Source organism: Asterias rubens, chromosome 13 (assembly GCF_902459465.1).
Source record: "Asterias rubens chromosome 13, eAstRub1.3, whole genome shotgun sequence".
NCBI classification, from domain to species: Eukaryota; Metazoa; Echinodermata; class Asteroidea; order Forcipulatida; family Asteriidae; genus Asterias; species Asterias rubens.
The window spans coordinates 13,850,166-13,873,817 of record NC_047074.1 but is presented as its reverse complement, the minus strand read 5'-3'; the positions used below and the strand labels follow the sequence as shown (position 1 = coordinate 13,873,817).

The window sequence follows — 23,652 nt, the reverse complement described above, 5'->3', positions numbered from 1 at the left end:
AAGGACGAAGCAATGGATAAGTGTCTTGCTTTTAAAAGTACATGTAAGTGCAGAATTCGGCAGTAAGCAGAGCCATGAAATTGGGCCCGTATAATGTAATCATTCAAGCTAAAATAACTTACATGTACACGTAGGGCAAGACCGAGAGTGTTTATGTATCTTTGAACAACCAAAATCACAAGTTTTTATATCTCACAACAGATACTAACATTACTCATTGAAACTCACTTAAGGATAAATTTGTGGGTAATGTCCACAAATAAGAATGATAACAAATATGCAAATTATGTAAATGAGTAAGTGTACCAAATATGCAAATGAGTCAGTGCACACAGTGTCGTTGTACACCTACATGTACGTCATATCACATTAGATATCATGACAAATTATGAATCATCACTAATCAAGACCCTGGGAATAGTTGTTACAGAATTTCATGGAAGTTTCAATATTGAAGTTTTTGTCAACAATTTAGCTAACCTGTTCATCAGCTACGTATGCATTCTATCCACAAGATGTGTTTGGCAAATTTCAGAATACAATGTTTATGGGATTTGACCTCCCTCTAGCCACCGGGCTACATGTAGCTCAGTGGTCTTACGGTCTAGTGATAGGACATCTGCTCTATAGCAAAAGGTTGTGGGTTCGAATCCATTCAGAGTGATTCGCAAGTGGATTTTTTTCACAGAACACGGGGAAGTACCAAGTATAATAATCATCAGTGTATGGGTAATAAAAAAAAAGTTTTTTTATTCAGGAATTTTTTTTAAATTGTAATAATTTCAAATGGAAACAAACATAATTTTACTTTTTGCTTGCTAGCAAAGCCAAATTGACTTCCAGCAAACAGTAAACTTAGCTGGTTATCAATGTTTTATAAGGCAGTGGACACTATTGGATTGTCAAAGACTAGTCTTCTCACTTGGTGTATCTCAACATTCATAAAATAACAAACCTGTGAAAATTTGAGCTCAATCGGTCATCGAACTTGCGAGTCAGATAATAATGAAAGAAAAAAACGCCTTGTCACACGCAGTTGTGTGCGTTTAGATGGTTGATTTCGAGACCTCAAGTTCTAAATTTGAGGTCTTGAAATCAAATTTGTGGTCAATTACCTCTTTCTCGAAAACTATGGCACTTCAGAGGGAGCCGTTTCTCACAATGTTTTATACCATCAACCTCTCCCCATTACTTGTCACTAAGAAAGGTTTTATGCTAATGATTATTTTGAGCAATTACCAATAGTGTCCACTGCCTTTAACTAATAGCTGGTTATCAATGTTTTAACTTCCATTAAATGAATGTTGAATTCTCCGCTGATATCCTTGGTGATTGCTTTGATTGCAATCCAAGATTTGTATGATTGATTGACACAAGACATAAATTGTCAAGTGAGCGAGTATGACAATAAAAGAAAAGAAATAATGAATACTACGGTTTCATATTTCATGATTTATAAGCCAATACGCTGCATACACTCATAAAAATCAAACTTCTAGTCTCCAACATCAACCCGTAACTAAGTCAGAATATGTTTTGATAAATCAAATACAACCACAAACAAAACCTGTTTACAAACATAGTATCCTTCTTAAATCAGTCCCACCAATCCCTAATTTACAAACACACTCCAGTATTTTTCCAGGTAAAAATTGTTGTTTTCCCCACTAAAATTTCCATTTATCATCCCAAAGGTCAATTTTAAGTAAATTCACAATAACAAGTCCAGTGGAGAGCATTATTATGCAGTGGTATGCAGTACAGCACTAACACACACATCTTATGTTACAGTCTCACTGTGTTCAGAATACCAACACTCAATAGTCTACCATGCAACATTCACTCCAGACCACCAAATAAAATTAGCGCAAAAATGCCTGATTTATTTGTGTATTTTATTTGCTAATGTGTCAGGGAGAGGTGAATATTTTTCCTGTGGACAGACAGTGTGGGGAATTAACCTTGTAAAGCATAAAGGCCAAATCCTCCCGACCAACGACCAACGAAGATCTATAAATAGCTAGTCTAATAAAGTGAGTGATGTCATTGAGAAGTCCAGCGATACGCATGTATAAAAGCACATCAGATATACGTAGTTGACGTCATTGACGTACAAAAAAAATGGATTTAGTTCACAGGCTGGGTTATAATGGCACTATCCTGTTTGGTGTTTTTGTCTCCAAATGAAAAACTGGCTCTCAGGGGATGGGTGATATTCAGACTTAAAATAGGCAAAGCTTGTTGAGTTAGACTTGAAAAAAACATGAGTTCTTTGGATGGACTGGGATACTGGAATGGGGGAGGGCCGTCTTGGAGGGAGGGGGGGGGGGGGGGCACACACGAAGAGGTTCCTAAGATTTGTGTGAGGAATAAGGGCATTTCTTTCTTGTCCTGACACTCAGTTGAAAGATGTTCACACCACACTCTGGATAGACCTCAGAGTCACTGATTATTCGGAAAACAACAAACATGATCATGATCATCTCACCAGTGTGATCTTCAAAATCAATCATTCTCAATTTTTACACAATTACCACAACTTTTAAAGGCAGTGGACACTATTGGTAATTGTCAAAGACTAGCCTTCACAGTTGGTGTATCTCAACATATGCATAAAATAACAAACCTGTGAAAATTTGAGCTCAATCGGTCATCGAAGTTGCGAGATAATAATGAAAGAAAAAAACACCCTTGTCACACGAAGTTGTGTGCGTTTAGATGGTTGATTTCGAGACCTCAAATTCTAAACTTGAGGTCTCGAAATCAAATTCGTGGAAAATTACTTCTTTCTCAAAAACTATGGTACTGCAGAGGGAGCCGTTTCTCACAATGTTTAATACCATCAACCTCTCCCCATTACTTGTCACCAAGAAAGGTTTTATGCTAATAATTATTTTGAGTAATTACCAATAGTGTCCACTGCCTTTAATAACTTAACACACGACACCCCTAAGAAACCTTAGAATTTAGATTTCCTTTTTTTACATTACAATTTATCACTTGATATTTAACAACGGTTTTGCTGCCTAGAACTGTTTAATAAGTATTTTCATTCAGTAAATATATTGATTTATCTATTGTTTGGATTTCATTCATAAATTTCAGCGTGCGACAACAAAAGGGTTTGTGTCAATGGACTGTTCACGTCAGGTTTGCAATAAATTAAATTAATGAATGGCATGGTGGATTATGCGCAAGCATTTATAAAAGCATTTTGTAGGGGTGTTCTATGACAATTAGTATCAACGTTAAATCAATTTGTCCCTGAAGTCTCTGAGACACCATTGATGAGGGTACATGGATCAGATAAAAGGAAATGGTTTTAATCCAAACTAGATTGTGATTAATTACGACGAGAGGATCATAATCAGGAAAGCAGTGAATAGCAACCTTAGCTCAGATATTAACGTGATCAAGGTCACATTAAAACATTCCAATAGTTGTAGAGTATTGCTGTTGGAAACGACCCTCATAAGTTCTTCGTTTGTACATATCCTAAAAATGTGACAGAATTTACGATATGTTTATTTTGTTTAAAGGGTTTCTAATTTTGATTACCACGGTTGAAAGAATATATCCATTCCATGGTTTCGTTTGTATTTTGTATTTTCTTGTAAAAAATTTCATATACATATACATGTAGATGGCCCTTTCAACAATCTGGGTTTAATTTTACAGGAACTGTTTAAAGGCACAAAAAGTAGCAAATTTTTCACAAAAATATTTTTGCTACCCAGAAAGAAAGAAAAATACCATCCAAAATACCATACCCCGTTTACCACTGGATATTCCTGTTTATTTTTACTTAGCAGAAAGCATTTTAAAAGCTGCTTTACGACATTGGGCCCAGGCAGGTGGGCCCAGGGAGTGAATATTGGCTGTTTAAGTGAAAAACAACCAACCTGGGGTGCGTTCCACTCGCGCAAACGTTGCCAACAGTTGCGCACGTTCGCCAACAATTTCAAGTGGAACGAGTTGTTCGCCGCCACCGTTGGCGAACGTTGGCAACTTTAGGCGAACATACTTCGGAGGTGTTGGCGAGTGATTTTTAAAATGGCGGACAAGCATACGGTATTATTTCTTTGTCACAAACATAATTACATTGTATTTTTGGTGGATGATAATGCAGATTTGGAATAACAAAGTTAATTAGTTGATGTAATGATGTCAAAAAGAGGACTATTGCAGCAAAAACGAAGTTAAAAAAAAACCTACGTATGGTGCGCGCCATCTTCATTTCAGGGCGCCGCCATATTGACATCGCGAATACGCACCAATCGTTCAAACGATAAAAAAACGTTTGCCCGAACAGTTGCGAGTCGTTTGCGCGAGTGGAACGCACCCCAGGTATTACCTTTAAAATGTAATCCTCAGATGCAAAGTAGAGGGCTTTCAAATTCTAAGCAGTCTGTTATGGAAACCTACACTACACATGCCTCTGGCTTACCCCAAAATCACTAGAAGTCTTGCATTAAAATAACATCAAGCCAGGAGCTCGGTAGTATGCTAATGTCAATATCTTAGAAATAGGCACAATTATAGTTTGAGAAGACAATTTCTTTGGAAGAATAACATTATGGCCTTTTTATTTGTTTACAATAAACCAGTCAGTAAATCATAATCATGAAATGGATGAAAGTGATTGAAACAGAAGGTAAACATGTAGAGTTGATTTATTTTATATATATTTTTTTAATAATTTGTTTTAATTTTTTTTTTAGTAAACATGAGTCTATTATTTTTCTTTACACCTGAGATTAAATAAGCTTCTTCTTAGCAATTGCTACTATGTCTTATATGTAGACTTTGATACATGTAGTCCCAATTTGGAGGCGGTTTCAATATGAAACTTCTTTGACCACGCCAGTATTTTAAATAATCTTTGTAAATCTTGTTTTTTAATATTGGTGTATTATATTTGATTGATTTCTTGTATTTTTAACTCTTTGAAATTTGTACACTTTTTATCTCTTTGTGATTTTACTGCAATTCAGCCTTTGGCTGCGATGGTCTTATTTTTAATAAACCATTTCAAATCAAAATGTTAATTGGTTCATCTGAACAGTGGACACTGGACATTTCATTCAACGACTAATGAGCATTGCGGAAAGATATTAACATTCCACTTCCATAACCCGGAATTTTAGGCTTTCCCATAAATTATTTCTGTTATAGCTCAATCTTGTCTAAGAAGAAGTGTCGGCTCTGAATAGAGACGGTTGAGATAGATTTGGCACTCTAGTGTGCTCAGTTTGTCAGCAGGAGTAATCAGGCCTGTGCATGTATGCTTCAATCAAGCATCGCCTTTGAAAGGGCATGGGCACCAAGGCATTTTCTCCTTGGTAAAGGGCACCCTATGAGGAAATGGTAAACATCTACTGGAGCATTTCAAGGGCACCAAGGCAATGACCAGGGGGCATGCATGGAGGCAATCGCCTCAATCGCCTTCGTTGCCTCCGTGAAGTATCAGGCCTGTCTAATTGTGTACATGTGCCGACAAGGTTTCAGCCAGGATTTTGTAAAAGGATGTTCAAATTTGCTGGAAATTCAAAAACTGGGTGTCCAAATTGTTCAATGTGATTGACAGATAAAACAGGGTGTCCACATTTAAAAGAAGGTGTCCAAATGTTATTTATAAATAACATAATGACAGCTAAAAAAAAGGGTGTCCAACATTAAACTAGGGTGGCGAAAGGACACCAAGACACCCTCTGGCTAACACTAATAAATGTACATGTGCAACTTCTACACTAGCTGCATCTTTTGACCACATTACAGTAGGTTGACAGTTCATTTATTTTGAAAAAGTAGCACTTCCATTTGGAAATGTTAAAGTCTATGGGAAACATCTGTAAGGGCACCAAGGCCAAAAGCAGGGGCAACTAACAGAGGTCACTGCCTCACTGTAATTTCAGGCCCGATACTTTGTTCTTGTATGTAATGGTACATGTACTTATGACAGTTTTTCCATAGGCCCAGTTCATTTATGCCTGTATGCTTTGAAGATTGCCATGTCTGGCCAAGTGATTAACTAATTGGACTTCTACAAGTTTTTGCTCTAAGGATTTTGGAGGGTTTGGGTAAAAAGGCCATCTCTAACACAAGTCTACATGAGTTTCCTTCATTGAAGGAAGTATAAACTTGTATCAGAACATTTCAAGGGGCACCAGGGCAATGACCCAGTTCATATAGAGGCAACAAGGTTTTAGTCAGGATTTGGTAAAAGGGCGTTCGAATTTGCTGGAAACTTAAAAACTGGGTGTCCCAATTGTTAACTTTCAAAGTAAATGACATATAAAACAGGGTGTCCAAATTGAAAACAGGGTGTCCAAAAGACACCCAGTAACCCAGACACCCAGTGACACAGACACTCCTCTGGCTAACACTGTGGTAGGCCTATGCCAAAACATCACTCAGCACACCTGTGTCTGCAAATCTACAAAAGGTATTTTTGTTATTATATGACATAAGATGTAAAACAGACTGATGCATGTTGACCTCTGGTGTTCCTTCCTGGTTGACCCCACAAGGTCACCCTTGGACTATCCCAAGGTGACCCCTGACCCTGATAGTGATAGTAGGGTCAAACTCTGCTGCAACCTGAAATGTAATACATGTACATCAAAAACAAACATGAGCTAGCCAACCCTGGAGTGTAAAACTGGCCCTTTGACGCATCATTTTCTTGGGGTATTTTTACCCCTGACTGTGACCACATTTCATAACTTAACGAAACTTTTTGAGCAATTTAGAAATTAGCATATTTTGGGCAGATATCTCGCTTTGATTTGAGAGAACAATTTCTTGTGTACAATTTTGAATTTTGTTTTTGGTTACCCACCTCCCCCACTTTTTAATGTTTGAATGGTGTGTTTTGAAGGTCGCTGAAAATACCAAAGATGAAACTGAGAAATGTTGTCTGTGACTTAAGATCACCATACCCCTTTTTAAAACCAATTCATCAACGATCGTCATGTGTTTTTAAATCTACTTTTTTGGTGAATTTTGTGCATGTTGCCCATGAATTGGGTTGGAATCAGTGAACTTCATCACTTCATGAAATTTGTGCGAGACAGTTTTTACATGTCCTTCAAACCCACACAAGACTTATGTCAATGTCAACTGTTCAATGCATGTAAATTTGACTTCCCCTATCTTTAAATGTCCACCCTATCAAATATTGACCTCTGGTACTTCAAAAGTCCACATTTATGAGACTAATTAATTGATGGCATTTGTGAGTGCACCAAGTAACATATTTTGACACCTGAGTGTATATTCTTCTTTTGGAAGGTATTGGAGGGCGTCACTGTGTATCTGATTAGTAGAGTGTCACGGCCGAGTGGTTAAGAGCATCGAATTCAAGTTCTGGTGCTAATTCACCGGAGTGTGGGTTCGAATCCCAGTCGTGACACTTGTGTCCTTGAGCAAGATACTTTACTATAATTGCTTCTCTTCACCCAGGGGTATAAATGGGTACCTGCGAGGGTAGGGGTTGATATTGTGAATGAAAAGCTTTCGGAGCGCCACGGCAGCTCGGGGCTGTATACTCCCTAATGGGAGCTGAGAAAGATTAAAGGGATGTTTATTGGCCCAATGACCAGGGGACTAATGTAAAGCGCATTGATACGGTTTATTGTGAAATGCGCTATATAAGAATTTGTTATTATTATTATTTGAGTATACAGAAGTAGGTACGATTCAAACACATGCGTAGTGCACAAAGTATTTTGTAGTATGTTGGATAACTTTCCGTATGGCGCCACCACTTTTTCACTCATTTTTACAAAAAGGGATATATCAATCACGTAAATTAGATACTATATTATTTTATTTCCAATGAAAAAGTGGTGGCGCCATACGGAAACTTTTCCAGTATGTTTTGTGTGTATGTTTGCGTGTACTACTGACGGTTCAGTTTTTTTGTCAAGCATCTCTAGCTCAGAAATGAAACGCGATTATAGCCAATACTAATAGCCACTGTAGGTGGCGCGGGGCTATACCCTTACCCATAATCGTTGACCTCATCACAACTCCAGGGTCATTAACCTCATATACAAACCAGATTATACTTGATGAGTTGTTTGGAGTTCACATACCTTACACTGATCACAGCCCCACATTGAATAGTTCCTATCACAATCATAGCGTCTTAATATGGAAGAGTATTCTTCAAAATTGTCTTCAACTTCTCTAGAACCGATTATAAAATCCTCCAAACATTTCGTACAATCTCCCGCGTCCGGCATGGATAGGCAATCCGATTCGCTATTTCCTAATTGCACTAAATTTGAACGTTTCCTCCACGAACAGACACCACCAAGATTAAATTCCAAGTTTGTTTGCGTCCTACAACGTACAGAAAGGTTACAAATTGACTCCGCATGTGATAGATTCCCTAATGTATGACACTGGGATGCTTCCGGACAGTTTTGTTCTGTCAATGTATGATATGATGACTGCGTCGAACACGTGTTGCTGGTCGACGCTAACACCAGTAAGTTCTCCCTACAAACATTTGTGAGCAATGACAAAAGTATATAGAAAAGAAGGGAGGCCAGAGAAAGTCGCCAGTGTTGTAGAATCTCTCGCAGTGCTTGAAACAGCTTCTCCACGATCGTAAAACCCCCATTGTTAAACCTCAAAGTCATATTTCAGACATAAAGGCAGGAGGGACTTGGCAATGCTTCGAAACCACGCTGTACTTCTCTCTCACCGCTCTTCTTGCAGGGCTAGGGGCGAAGAAACCATTGGCAAGCTTCGGTGTAAAAGAAGAGGTGAGTGGGTGATAGGAGGGTGATCTGTACCCCTACCGGCTACGCCTCCCCAAGATACAGATAGCTTGGTAACAACAAATAATGACTTTCTTACATCCAGAACCCCTGTACATGGGGTGCCCATGTAGTCGATATGTGCGCTGCAGAAAACAACACACGTCTCGAATTCACACAACATATCTATTTAGGCGACCGCCTCGCTATATTTAGCCGTTATATGATGGTCAAAATACCACATGAATGCTGTTGTTGGCTCTCCCAGTACATCCACCGGTTATTGATGATTAATATCCAAGCAAAATCTACCAGAAAAGACGGTTCTTATCGCCGTGAACATGATGTGAAGTTGCAGGGTGTTCTAAGCTCTTTGCTACACGGCCGCCATATTGGTGGTACATATCAGACATACCAAATGCCATGCGCATGCGCCAGATAAAATTAATTGACGACTTTCGCCGCATGCATCATGCATAACGTAGTTCTTTCGCTGCGGGCGGGCAGGCAGACTGAGCAACATAATAAGTACCAATGACAGTCAGTGCAGGGCAGAAAAGGTCGACAAAATGTACTTCGGAATTATTACGTGCAGAAAGATAACAATTTTATAATGTTTTTAATACTGGGACGGGTATTGGTATGCTTCTTTCCTCCATGATGTAGATAGAGGGAGTGTTTAACCATAAGGTAATTGTAGGAACCATGCTATCTACTAGATAGCAAAACATCATGGTGTCCTTTAAAGTTCCCAAAGCGAAGTTTTAATTGTCCACTTCAGGTTTAAAATGCTGGAATTCATAACTCTTTTACTCTTTCTGAATATTTAATTTTTTTGACAACTTCTATATCATAAGAATGTATTCAACTTTGGATGGTGTGTGTAGAAATCTTTGTATGGACGGTTAGTGTGTTATAGTTCCATGCTGATTTTTTCATTCTAGAACTGTTTTTGAGGGGGAGTCATATGTCAATTATATTTTTTTTCCCCGCCATAATTCAATTACTAATTGGTGCAGACATTCTGGGAAACAATAGGCCTAAGGGATTTCCCTAGTTTTATTGCTAAAACAAGAACTTATTATCGGCCAATCGACACGGCCCACGTGATGGGGGTTTAAAATTGTACACCCCCCCCCCCCCCCACCTTCTCCCACCTACGCTCAATTTACTGTCTACAAATGACCCCAATGTGCTGAGTCCTGAGTTTGATATAGGAATTTATTCACATCACCCAATGGGAGGGGTGCCAATGTTCCTTAGTTTTCCTTGAGATCGGAATATAGGCCTAAATACCACCCTAATGTTTTCTCATTTTAAATTTGAGGATATCAACTTCTTAACCGAATCCACCGTGTCAACATGGCGCCTTTCTTAGTGACAGCAAAACATTGGTCCACCTCAGACAAATGTCAGCCCCCTTTGGTTTGCAAGCAACGTCTAGTTGGAAAGACACTGATCCTAGAATTGCAAAGGTCTAGGATTCGCCTCCCATCTGAGTTATGAAGGTGATTATTGTCATAGTACTCGGGAAAGTAGGCCTACTGAGTATACAATGCTAACACACCGATTCGGTGTATATGGGTAAAACAACAAATGTATACACACGTGTCAGCCCCTTTGGTTTGCAAACAACTTCTGGTGTTAACAAAAATGATGATACAAAAAATGATCAGACCAACCATTTCATAAACCTTTTACGGTACCATCCTGATATTTTTCTAGACTCACAAAACGACCCTCTGGTTTGGATACAACTTCTGATTATATGATTTGACCACCCCTCCTCATCACTAAACCCCGGCCCGCCCCCGCCTCCCAACAAACTACTGAAAAACCAAAATGATCCGACCAACAATTTCATGTAAACCTTTTACAGTGTCATCCTGAGTCCTGTTTACGGGCTGTCATTATTTGCAGTTCGGCCCCTCTCATTCATTTTTGTCTCTTTTATTTAAAAAAAAGGTCCTTTGATTTCTAGCACACCTACGCACAGGTATTCTTTAATAGCGTGCGTGAGCCACTACGTAATATGACAATTCACTTCTGATTTAATTTTAGCTCTAACAAAGTATTTTCTTATAAACCATGGAGAAAACAGCTAATTTGTGTCCTTATTTGAGCATTTTTCTTCACGGACTGATGAATAAACTAATCTCTCAAATGATACCATCATAATCACTGTTTTGATCTTATGGAATGTCTTAAATGACGTTAATACAGAATTTCACTTCATTAGCCTAGAAAGATATTTTGACCTAAATTCAGTTTGTTTTTTGTGTAAAACTCAATACACTTTAACAACGGGGTATTTTGTGTAGTTTATTAAAATTGCAATACTGCTAAGGTTTTTCCATTCACGTCATCAGATACTCCAGCACCACCCAGTTAAGTGCGTGAACCCAAGCTGGAGTGGTGTGCACCCAACGTGAAGTGGGTGTGAACCCAAACTGAAGTGGGTATGAAGCTAATGTGAAGTGGGTGTGTGTATCGTTATTAACAACAATATTAACAACAATATTAAACGTCACACACGTGGTAAATGTCAGTGTTCGTACTTCAATGCTAAGGGCTTGGGACTTATACCACATCGCTTATAATGATGATGAACATTGAGTTTATGAGCGAGTGGTTGTTTGCTTGACACCAATACAGAATTAAGCTGCTCAGATATATACATTTATTTTTATTTTCAGGGGGAGGTTGGGAGCAATGCGACACAGAATCCAATTCTGGTAAACAAAACGTAATTATAATAGCAGTGCAAGTAATGTTTTGTAATTGTCTTTTTAAAGGCCCTGGACACAATTGATAATTACTCAAAGTCGGGGAGGGGGGTAAGTGCCCCCCTCCTAAATCCGGGCAAAGAGTGGGGACAATTCACGCAGCAAAACGAAAAAAAAATTGGACGGAAAAAGCACAAAATAGTTTGAACTAGTACTAGAAAATGGTACTTATGTTTTAGTATTACCTTTATGGAGATCGTGGGGGGGGGGGGGGGGAACAATACTATTGAATAGGTTTTCATATTCTGAATTTATGTGGTTTCCAAAAAGAGATGTGGTGATTTTTACAGTGGAACAAAGGTCCCCACAAAATTTGTATTTGTTAAGCTTGCCCCTATAATGAAATTCTTCAAAACAGGGAATAATAGAATATTATCAAGTCCCAACAACTGTGTGCAAAAGAAGGTGTGCCCTAAAAGGAATTTTGTGTGCAAAGGATTGGAGTATTTTAAGTACAGGGACAAAGGAAAGGAGAAAATATGTCTCCACAGGGATGTAAGATAACACTATGTGTGTTATATCTGTGTGAAATTTTTGGAAAAGCAACACCTCTGCCCCTTTAACCAAAGAGTTTCTGTACTGCTATGTTTTCGTAGAACTGTCAATAAATTAAAAATACAAGATTCAAAAATTTTATTTATAACTTTTAAGTTATATTATATTAAATCAAATATTTGCATATTCAGACAAACATGAATATATCGAATTTGCAAGCGTTTCCCAATTGGTCACATCTTTGTCTTTAAAAATTCAAATGTGTTGATTTGCTAATATGGCTTGATGTCACAATCTTATTTATTATAAAAAAAAAATGAAATAAACAAAAAAACAAACAAACTAGATAAACAACACAGTATTTTGTTTTGTCATTAATACAAGTATTTTATTTGTGGATTTGACTTACAGAGTCCTCACATTTTATGGTAAAAAAAAAGTATTTACAAAAGCAGTGCAAGTAATGTTCTGTAACTGTCTTTTTACAGACATTGTACACGGTTGGTAGTTGTCAAAGACCAGTCTTCTCACTTGGTGTAACCCAACATAAGCATAAAATAACAAGCCTGTGAAAATTTGGGCTCAATTGGTCATAGAAGTTGCGAGAAATTGTTGAAAGAAAAAAACACCCTTGTTGGACGATTTTGTGTGCTTTCAGATAGGAATAAAAGACTTCTAGCTAGAAGTCTTTTATTATTAATTTTTATTATTAATTTTTATTATTAAAATTCGAACCCATCGCAGGACTAAAATAGAATAGGCCATATGCATGAGCACCATCTTAAAGGCACTGTACACCTTTGGTTATTGTCAGTTGTTGTTTACTTAGTAACTGATCAACTTGACGACATAAGATACCAAAGTCTCAAGGAGTTGTCTTCTTTCTCGTCATCAGCGACTGTTTCATTCTCCTCATCATCACTATCACTAGTTGCCATGGGAACGGGAAACTTTCTCTGACCAGATGCTGTGGCCATAATCGGTAAAGCTGGATTTAAACTGCGGAAGTTAACAAAGTGAGAAGAAATTTTACAGATTTTGGGTTCAGATAGATATTTAAAAGAGAAAATAGAATGAGCTGTTGCAAACTGCTAACCAACCAAAAGGACCTATGGTATAAACACGGTTAAACATAGTCTACGGCCTGTTGTTTCATTTCATTTCAATTCAGTTTTGTCATCACACTTTACAAGGAAAAGGGTGAAAAATGTAAAATTTTAAATTCAACACTGACTAAAAGACAGTTCATTACAAATCACATACACAATTCCATACTAAACTCATGATTATTATGCCAACAGCCATTGTTTGGCCGGTAGGTGCCCACTTCTGCGAATTGCGTTAATAGTTTTTCAATTTCAACTCTGCGCTTCTTTTAGCTCAGAGACTGCAAGACTAATTCACCCAACTACATCAACAAAATTAGAACTGCCTCGGTATTGGGGCTGATGAGTGATTTTATCTTCTGAGGCTTCAACGCGATGGTTTGAACCTGTGGCAGATCAGGGGGTATAACCATGTTTTCTCAAACGCCTTGTAACTCACCTCACTCCATTAACGGTATCACTGTGGGCAGTGAAGCGTAGTATAGGGTCAAGAATACTGTCCTCAGATGACCCCTCAGAGGACGGCGGTTGGGATGTGTCCCATATGGTGACCGTTCCATCCTGGTTACCGGATACTAAGTACTGGCCGGAGCTGAAAAGAAACCCCCAAAAACAACAAAATTGCGGCTGTTTATTATCATTATTATATTAATTTCTGGTAATGAAACCAAGGATGCCTCATAAATGAAGTTAATAACTTTATATAGGATTTGAGGCATTGCATGGTGAGGTATCAATGTATATTTGGTTTGCGGTGACACCATGTGTGTATCTACTTGCCAGGTAGAGTTGTTCTTAGAGAACTGTCTTGCTTTATTCTACTGCCGCAAGTCTGAGGCAACCCTTAAACAATGGTGCTTGCAGTGAACCATGGAGAGAAGACAAGGAAGGAAGTTTCAGTTTTAGAGAGGGGGGGGGGGACAATGTATGCCAACCCGCCAGCCCAAACAGTATCGACTGCTCATAAAAGCCTAATTTCACAATATGGTTTGTGGTGTGTCATGGCCTAGCGGTTAAGAGCACCAGATTCAAGCTCTGGTGTTTGATCAGAAGAGTGTGGGTTCGAGTCAAGGTCGTGCAACTGTTTCCTAAAGCAAGACACTTAACCATGATTGCTTCGTAAAAGTTGGGGAGGTAGTGATTGCTCCTCTACCAGCCAGGCTTCTGATGGATGATACCAAGCCAACATCCATATGGACTGACCCTGTTTCAGCCCCATGAGTAGGTGGCAACAGCCCCTGGAAAAAGAGTTGATTGTAGCCCGCACCGTGAAGTTGCCTTCAGGACTTTTGTGTCTGGCGACTTGCATTTAAAAAAAAAAAAACAAAAAAAAAACAAAAAAAAAAACTTGTAAACAAACATCTTGCTCGGTAGAAATAGGTTACCAGCGGTGGATTTCACAAAGAGTTAAGACTGGTCTTTAGGACTAGCCATACGTTTTGTATATCTCCTAGGACTAGTCCTAAGTTAGGACTAGTCCTAACCATTTGTGAAATCGACCCCTGCCCAAATACCATTTGCTCAGCCAAAAAATACCCTGGGTTTCGGAGACACCTCTTACCTGTCTAGATCAAAGTACATCCTCTGATTGGTTGTGATGTCACGGTTTATAGCGAATAAAACTTTACCAGGATTACGGATGTCCCAACAAAGAATCTCATGGTCCTGGGAAAGATAAATAACAATAATAATAGTAATAATAATAAATTAAAGACAGTGGACACTATTGGTAATTGTAAAAGACTAGCCTTCACAGTTGGTGTATCTCAATATATGCATAAAATCACAAACCTGTGAAAATTTGAGCTCAATCGGTCATCGAAGTTGCAGGATAATAATGAAAGAAAAAAACACCCTTGTCACACGAAGTTGTGTGCGTTTAGATAGTTGATTTCCAGACCTCAAGTTCTAAACTTGAGGTCTCGAAATAAAATTCGTGGAAAATTACTTCTTTCTCAAAAACTATGACACTTCAGAGGGAGCCATTTCTCACAATGTTTTATACCATCAACCTCTCCCCATTACTCATTGCCAAGTGAGATTTTACGCTAATAATTATTTTGAGCAAATACCAATAGTGTCCACTGCCTTTAATAATAATATTGAAGTCTTATATAGCGCATGTATCTAACAAACAAGGTACTCAAGGCGCTGAGTATATACAAACTTTCAGAAAGATAGATTTTTGCAGTGATGAATTCTGAGACCCAATTATGTAGCACCTTGTAAGGGTTCAGAAGGTGCTACGGCGCATTAAGCAGCCACAGCCAGGAACACCGGGGCGAACCCCCTTCTCTTTTCGATAAGCGAACTGGGTTCTTTTACATGCCTTTTTACACAACACATGGGACCAACGGCTTTACGTCCCATATGAAGGACGAGCAATGGTTTTACTTAAAAGTATCTTGCTTAAGGACACAACAGTAATTCTGATTAAGAAAATAGTTGTTTCTAATCTAGTTTTGGATTGAGCTGAGATAAGTGGCGACTGAAAGAGAACAGGTGATGGCGGCGACTCCAGGAATGCATCCCCATTACAATTTGAGGATGAGGCGTTTACGGACGAATAATGATAAGAGTTTGTGGCTAGGGCTATGGCTACGACTGTTGCTAAGGATATTGCTAAGGACGTCCTATACTTCAACGCATTATGATGCAGCGATCCAGCCGTAGCCGTAGCTGTAGCCGCTAATTTGGACAGGGCCCTACCTTCCTCCCTCCACTGTATAGTCTGGTGCCATCTGGTGAGAATATGAGATGTGTTACTCCTCCTACTTGTCCTTCTACCATACAGAGCAGGGAACCGTTCCGCTCATCGTAAAGACCAACTACAATGAAAATCATAGCATAGGTAATGACTAGGATTGGTTAAGGATAATGATTATTTATAACTAAAATAATAATTGCAATATCAATCAATCAATCAGAGGAAATTTATATAGCGCCAAAATCAACCAAAGTTGTTCAAAGGCGCTCAAGACAGTTGGATGAAGTTAATGTTGATACACTTGTTGGAAAAGAAAAAAATTGAGGAGTTTCTTGAAGATGTGAATAGTGTTCTATAGCATCCTTGATGTGGTTCGGGAGAGTGTTCAATTCTTTTGGTCCAAAACAGGAGAGTGAGCGATCTGCAAATGACACATGACAAAATATGGACTTATAATGCGCACATCTTCAGAAAACCGATCAAGGCGCAACCAAAATACAACAGAGTGTCACTTCTAACCAGGTCGTTTGTTATTTCCAAAGACCAGTATTCTTCCTTCACTGCACTTGGTGTATCCCAACATATGCATAAAATAACAAACCTGTCAAATTTTGGACTCAATTGGTCATCAAAGTTGCCAGAGAAAAAAGAAATAAAAACACCCTTGTGGCACAAACTTGTGCCTGAGAGGCATCAGGCCTGAAGTCTTTTAATATTTGAGTGAGAAATTAACTCTTTCTCAAAAACTATGTTACTTCAGAGGCAGCCGTTTCTCACAATGGTTTATACTATAAACAGCTCCCAATTGGTCATTATCAAGTAAGATTTTATTCTAACGATTGTTTTCAGTAATAACCATTAGTGTCCAGTGCCTTTAAAATCAAACAACTTACTTGATTTAGAGTTTTGTAGACGCCAGGCTTCTTAAAACTGTTTAAGTAAACTAACTTACTTGATTTAGTGTAGGAGCCAGCAGCGTAACATCCATCAGGGCTCATCGCAAAACAAGAGATAATCCCAGTCTGACCACCGGCGTGCTTAACTATAACATAAATTTGAAAAAATAAATAAAACTTCACAAAGAAAATTTGAAATGACACTTTTCATTAGTCATCGCTATAACCGCTGATATATAAAGACACTTCATGACTTGGGCCCGATTTCATACAGCTACTGAAGCTTAAGAGTTAGACAAGCACAAATTTGTTTTGCCTACTACAATAAGGTTACCAGTCAGACTTCCATATCAAATTTGTGTCTGTCTAGCTAACTTCTTTTTTTTTTATTTCTTTTTTAAATAGTTTTGAAATTATTTTTTGACATTGCTTTGACCCACTTACCTACCCCAAATTTTGATTTATAATATTGAATAGCTTCATAATATAATCTATACACTGAAGAACAAAGTAATGCGTCAGATAAACCAGCTATTTTAGATCAAAGGTCTCCAACATCAGTAGTTTTCAGTGGCTTTTCCTGGCTTTAACAAACAACTTTGTAATTTAATCTGGAATCAAAGCAACGATCCCAGCCAGCTGGGTAATCGAGTCCAGGGGTCGATTTCACGAAGAGTTAGGACTCGTCTTATCTCGAGTTACTTAGGATTAATCTTAAGGTCTGCATGCTACAGTGCAGGGTTGGGACTCGTCCTAAGTCCTAAGATTAGTCTTAAGTTAGGAAGAGTTAGATCGACGGCAGATCTTCTATCTGCACCCCAGTCTGCAAACGATTCAGTCACTTGAGATATTAAGTAGGATTTCAAACTTTGCATGTCTGAGCATAACTAAGAGAGGTTTATTAATTTAGTTTTTTACCCATACACCGATGTGTTTAGCACTGTATACTCAGTACTTTCCCCAGTCCTGTGAAACAAATATCACAGGCATGTTACTCGGGTGGGATCCGAACCCACGACCCTTACAATTCTAGAGCAGTGTATTGGTAAAACCCAAAATTAATATTCTTTATCCCCAATGCAAATTTAACATCACTTATAAGAGAAGTTTGCGGTAACACCATGTGAATATCTCTTTTGAGTAAGTGTTGGTTCTGAAAAGAACCTGTTGCTAACGACTGGTTAAGAGTCGTTAACCACCAGTTCTTATCAGGCCTAACACTACTCAAACGAGATATTCACATGGTGTTACCGCAAACCTCTCTTAGTTATTTGAGAATGAACTTCAAAGATAGTTTGAGTGAAATACCTCGCGTTGGTCTCTCCTCACATGTCTGTCCCGGTCTGTCTGTATAGAATATCCTGATCATCTTATTGAAGCCACAATAGAGTTTACTTCCATCCAAGGAGAACGCCAAGGAGTAAGGTGTGGTCAGCTCATCCTGAAAGTGACAAATAATAACAATAATACAAATAAATTGTTCACTTTTGATCCCAACACTGGAAATGTTGTTCCTCCCCCTAAGAGGTTTCTCAACGCATCTTTATACAAGCTCCTGGCAATCACATAGACATTTTCAAAGTGAACATCCTAGAAAGAGACGCTCGATATTGTGAAAGGGAGTTTAAGGGCCTGTATCTGTTTGGTAATCACTACTACAATGAATGTCAATACAAATTTTTGGCGATATCTCAAAAACGCTACCACCCTTTGAAATGAAAATTTCACATGTTAGTTTTATTGTATACATCTACATTGGCTATGTGGCTTACAAGCGTAAGTCTAAGCCTAAGCCTTAGCCTAAGTCAGAGGCAAGCATTCCATCATTAGGTTTCTAGTAAACATTTTATTAAGCCCGGTTCATACTTCCTGCAAATGCAAATGCAATATGAATGTTGATGTCACAGCCCTGTTTTCACATTCTAACTGATGCTAAATTTCGTTGCAAATTTGTGATGTCAAAATTCGTATAGCATTCGCATTTACAGGAAGTCCAGATGGTTAAGTGGCTTGTATGTAGGGCCTAATCCTTAGTCAGAGCCTAAACCATGGCCAGAGCCAGTGTCAGAGGTTAGCATGCGATCTTAGGGTTTCTAGTAAACATTTTATAAGTTGCTTCACTACCAAACTTACCAGATGGTTATGTGGGTTATAAGTACAGGCTAAGCCTTAGCCTAAGCCTAAGCCTTAGCCTAAGCCTAAGTCATTGCAAGCATTTGATATTTAGGTTTCTAGTCAACATTTTGAGTGGCTACACTACCAACCATACTCACCAGATGGTTACATAGCTTATAAGAACAGCCTAATGCCTTAGCCTATGTCAGAGGCAAGCATTCAAACTAGTTCGTCAACATTTCACTAGGGGCTACACTACCAATTAAACTTACCAAATGGTTATGTGGCTTGTAGGTAGAGCGGAGTTCACCAGTGAATGCATCCCATAAATGAACTGGGTGATCACGACAGCAACTTGCTAAACTAAAACAAAAGTAATATTGGAATATTTCAGTAAAAAAAAATGCAATTTCCAATTCTCAAGTGTTTCTGTGTATTCCTGGATATTTCTGTGCATACTCAGGGCTAAAATTTTACAGTAAAGCGCAAGCTAAAAGGCCAGCGGTTTGAACGTCGGGCCAGCAAAACCAAAAGTCTGGTGGTCTTGAGTTTTTGTTCTAATGTTGAAGATAAGATAAAATCTCTCTAGTCTGTTGAGTATTGTAGAATACGTAGGATTTGAAAATTTGCATGTTGGGAGTAACGAGAAGCTTGCGGTAGCAGGTATTTTGCCCCTAGCAGAATCTTTCAAAAAGGCTTATAAGAAAGGCTCTGCTAGGGTCGCAACGTCAAGCCATTAACTATTTTGTAGTAAATATATATGAAAGAAAACTGTATACATGGAAGTTTGTGTACTTGCACACTCATAACTGTTCATCTTGAAATGAATATTCAAATAGCTTCCCAGCAAACTTCATTTGGATTTGGATTTGGAAGTATATTCTCAGCGCTGTAATTAGAGCCAAATGAGAAGAGAGAAGACAATGAAGAAATTTCAGCTTTAGATGTGGGAAGAAAACCCCAGAGAATTATTCCATGGAAAACCCAGGCAGTCAGGTAGGGACAGAAAACCCCATCGACATAGTGCCCCGGCGGGATTCAAGAGGTGGAAGGCGAGGCAAGATACCACTATGCCAACCTGACCATCATGAATAAACATGATATGCTAATTACCATGACCTACCTGCATGTCTCTGGTTCATAAGACCTCATCCCTGGGAACCATGCGTAATCATAGATGAGTTCCCCTTCATGAATATTCAACACCGAGGTCATCTCGGGTATATTACCATCTTGCCAGGTTGAGGAGTAAACTTCTGGTGGTAGATTGAAGAGGCGAAGGATGTTGTCGTCGCTATTGGTTACTAAGCAGGACCCATCTGGTGACCTGGAAGGGTTAAAAGGCAGAAATGTGATAGACTGTTGAAAAAACCTGAAGTGTGAGTGCAAAGCATAAAAGCTTAAAAACAGATAAATCGCATCCCTTAATACGACATGTTGCCTCCAGATCGGGCATTATAAAAAGAATTTGTTATGAAATGAATATGGTTGGAGAGATGTTTTTAAAGTGGAATTTCTTGTATTCTCTCCAGTCTCCATTTGGGTATTTGGCTAATACAGTGATTACAGTCCTCTTAACTGAGAGTACTTGGCTTCCAACCAGGGCCCAACTTCATAGAGCTGGTAAGCACAAAAATTTGCTTAGCATGAAATTTCTTCCCCGATAAAAACAGGATTACCAACCAAATTTCCATTTGTTACATATTGCTTTTTACTGGTATTCAGCTTTTGTTTGCTCATCCTGAAAATCAAATGGAAATTTGGTTGGTAAACCTGTTTTTATCAAGAAAGAAATTTCATGCTATGAAGTTGGGCCCTGACGATAAAAATGAAATAAAACTGTAACAAAGATTCTGAGCTGCAAGTTCGGCAGTCTTGTGGATGTTTCCCAAAAATTTGAGCCCTGGAATGTACATGTACTTACCATTTGCATCCTTTGAGGAAGTTTGAAGCAGAATGCTGGAATTCCTGCCAAGCACCTGTAAGCTGATACGGAACTTGCTTAAAATCCAGACTTACTAAATACCTATCAAGTATTGTGCAAAAAGAAAAAAAAATTATTAGGGGGTTTGAACAAATTGACTTTGCACCGGGATTGAACCAACAACCTCCGGATTAATGCGCCGACGCAATACCAACTGAGCTACACGTATCAAGTCCTTATGTTGGAAAAAAACATGAAGACAATTTAAAAGACAACTGGATTTCTGTCAGAATGTGTGCATAAGTTTTGTGATTTGGGGAGATTATTCAATATCCTAATAAGTAATAAGCCAGGCAAACTGACCGAGTAAATTGTTAAAAATTTACCTGGTCAGTTTGCCCGGTCACATTATTTGATATGTGGCCGGGCGGTCTGCATTAATGCTGGTCTGCAGTAGACTTGGGCCGTGTCCAAAAAGGCGACTTCGGCTACAGCTACGGCTAGATGGCTTGCTACCTATTCTTCAACACTGGCAGACGGGCTGATCTAGCCGTAGCTGTAGCCGAAGTCTCTGTTTCGGACACAGCCTTTAACTTAAGTCAATCAGTCAAGGTCCCACTAGCCACCCTATCCCTCCATCATGTCTCCACTCCTATTGGGAGACTTTGGATCGCTAGGTGGCAGTACATGTAGACTTACCAGGTAAATTTCCATTGTTTATGAAGTACTGAGCATGCTCACATTCCCTTGAGAACAGTGGGTTAACCTGGTACGTCTGCTGCCACCTAGTATCCCAAAAGTCCTCATTCCCAAATAATACACTATCTACGAGAATAAAGATTTCAATACGAACTGTTCTTCAGCAACATTCATCTCTTCTTGACCACCGTCTTGAATCACTGTTTCCATGGTAACACTATCAACTTGAGGCCCCGTCTGAGATGTGTCAGTTGACGGCTCATCATCTTGTGTTCTGTTATCCTGAACGACTGCTTCCATGGTAACACTATCGACTTGAGGCCCCATCTGAGATGTGTCAGTTGACGGCTCATCATCTTGTGTTCTGTTATCCTGAACGAATGTTTCCATGGTAACACTATCAACTTTAGGCCCCATCTGAGATGTGAAAGCTGACCGCTCATCATCTTGTGTTCTGTTATCCTGAGTGACTGTTTCCGTGGTAACATTGTCAACATGAGACCCAATCTGAGATGTGTCGGTTGACGGAACATCAATAATGACATCACCCTGAGTCTCTTCTTTATTTAAGTCTTGACTTTGCTGTCCGAGATCGACTTCAGGAGATAGTTTCTCAGCATTTAAAATTCTCATCGTGTCGTTGGAAGTTCTTTCTTCGATGTCCTCTCCTTCAACCTTGACCAAATCAATACTTAAAGAGACATTCTGCATGATGTCTGCGTCGCTAATTGTCCTCAACGGAGAGTCCGTTTGAATTTGTTCGACGGGCACAACCTCGTCTTCACCGAGTGTTATTTCTTGCTTGTTTATGACATCTTCATGTTTTGCATCATGTGATAAAGTTGGTGTAGCCATGGTTGAAGGACTAGTTTCGCTCACAATCAGCAAACTTTCTGCTACATTCGATCCTGGTGATCACTTTAACAACTGGTTGCCAAGGAGACAGAAATACAGCTCCTTTAAATGTGGCATCTTCCCATTATGCCTTTCATTTATACAGTTATAAATGAATAGTTTCCTGTTTGAGCAAATATAAAAAGGATCTTTTTATTATTGATATCAATACTCATCCTAAAAAATAGCAGGAGATTGTGTCCGACTCCTAGAACTATGAGGTTCGTTCCGCTATCGCCTCGTCTTAGTGGAGACGATAGCGGAACGAACCTCATAGTTCTAGGAGTAATTGTGTCCCCCCCCCCCCCACGCCATGCAGTGAACTGTGTATATTATTAGCGCCCTCTTTTGGATCAGCGCCCTCTTTCCGGGCAAGATAGGTAGCTCAGCTCAGTTCATGTCTGTAGTATGGAAATCTGTCCCCTGGACATATTGCCAATGCTGGGCATGCTCGAGATTCTGTCTCGATGTGTCTTGTGTGAAATTTACTTGGGCTAAATATTTGCCTGGAACCCCGCCATAATTAGAGCTCAGTTGGTAAAAAAAAAAAAGCAGAGTGTACGCACAGTTACAGTAATTAATATCGATACTATTAATAACATAAAAAGATTCAAATTACAATACAGTTTGAGAGATAACTATCCGACTTATTTGTCATGCAATATCAAATCAAACATGACAATAAACATGATAATTAATTCATAATTACAGACAAACACCATTGTTGTTTCCCCTTCTTCCAGCGCTTTTGTTGACATCCACACATGTAGTTTTGTACTGACCAATGCCAAAGGTCTGGTTCATCGGGACAAATTTAACCCAACAACAAAGAACTGTTTAAATAATCAGCTAGAAAGATGAACCAGACTTTAACTGAGTAACTCCGGACTACTGAGGGCGCACTAACGAACAAACTCGGCAAGAGTTTGGAAGCAACTGAAAACTGAACCTTTTGTATTATGCATGAAAGCTTTTCTTTTTAATTACCAGGGCCCAATTTCATAGAGCTGCTAAGCAGAAAAAATTTGCTTAGCATCAAATTTCTTACCTGATAAAAACAGGATTACCAACCAAATTGCCATTTGTTGCATATTGCTTGTTACTCGGCTGCTGTTTGCTTATCCTTAAAATCAAGTGGAAATTTTGTTGGTAATGAGTCCTGTTTTTATCAAGGAAGAAATGTCATGCTAAGCAAATTTTTGTGCTTAGCAGCTCTATGAAATTGGGCCCAGGTCTCAGAGGTTAGTATATTTATTATG

General features: G+C 38.8%; 2 protein-coding genes across 4 annotated transcripts; both read right to left on the bottom strand.

Moving 5' to 3' along the window:
- Window positions 1-6,531: 6,531 nt before the first annotated feature.
- LOC117298754 lies at window positions 6,532-9,153 on the bottom strand. Its single transcript, XM_033782071.1, has 2 exons — window positions 8,100-9,153; window positions 6,532-6,600 (listed from the first exon to the last, which is right to left on the bottom strand). Exons 1-2 carry the CDS (start codon window positions 8,649-8,651, stop codon window positions 6,532-6,534), a joined length of 621 nt encoding a protein of 206 aa, XP_033637962.1. The 5' UTR covers window positions 8,652-9,153.
- Window positions 9,154-12,713: 3,560 nt separating this feature from the next.
- On the bottom strand, window positions 12,714-23,174 carry LOC117298519 (telomerase Cajal body protein 1-like). 3 transcript variants are annotated; one of them, XM_033781812.1, is made up of 11 exons: window positions 23,103-23,174; window positions 21,654-22,517; window positions 20,801-20,902; window positions 20,000-20,203; window positions 19,149-19,239; window positions 18,070-18,202; window positions 16,818-16,907; window positions 15,868-15,986; window positions 14,720-14,823; window positions 13,598-13,750; window positions 12,714-13,051 (listed from the first exon to the last, which is right to left on the bottom strand). In XM_033781812.1, the coding sequence occupies exons 2-11, from the start codon at window positions 22,352-22,354 to the stop codon at window positions 12,889-12,891; spliced, it is 1,860 nt and encodes a 619-aa protein (XP_033637703.1). In that variant the 5' UTR covers window positions 22,355-22,517; window positions 23,103-23,174; the 3' UTR covers window positions 12,714-12,888. The 3 variants fall into 3 exon arrangements, with proteins under 3 accessions (XP_033637703.1, XP_033637705.1, XP_033637704.1); XM_033781814.1 differs by having other exon boundaries at window positions 23,107-23,174; XM_033781813.1 differs by having other exon boundaries at window positions 23,113-23,168.
- Window positions 23,175-23,652: the final 478 nt, after the last annotated feature.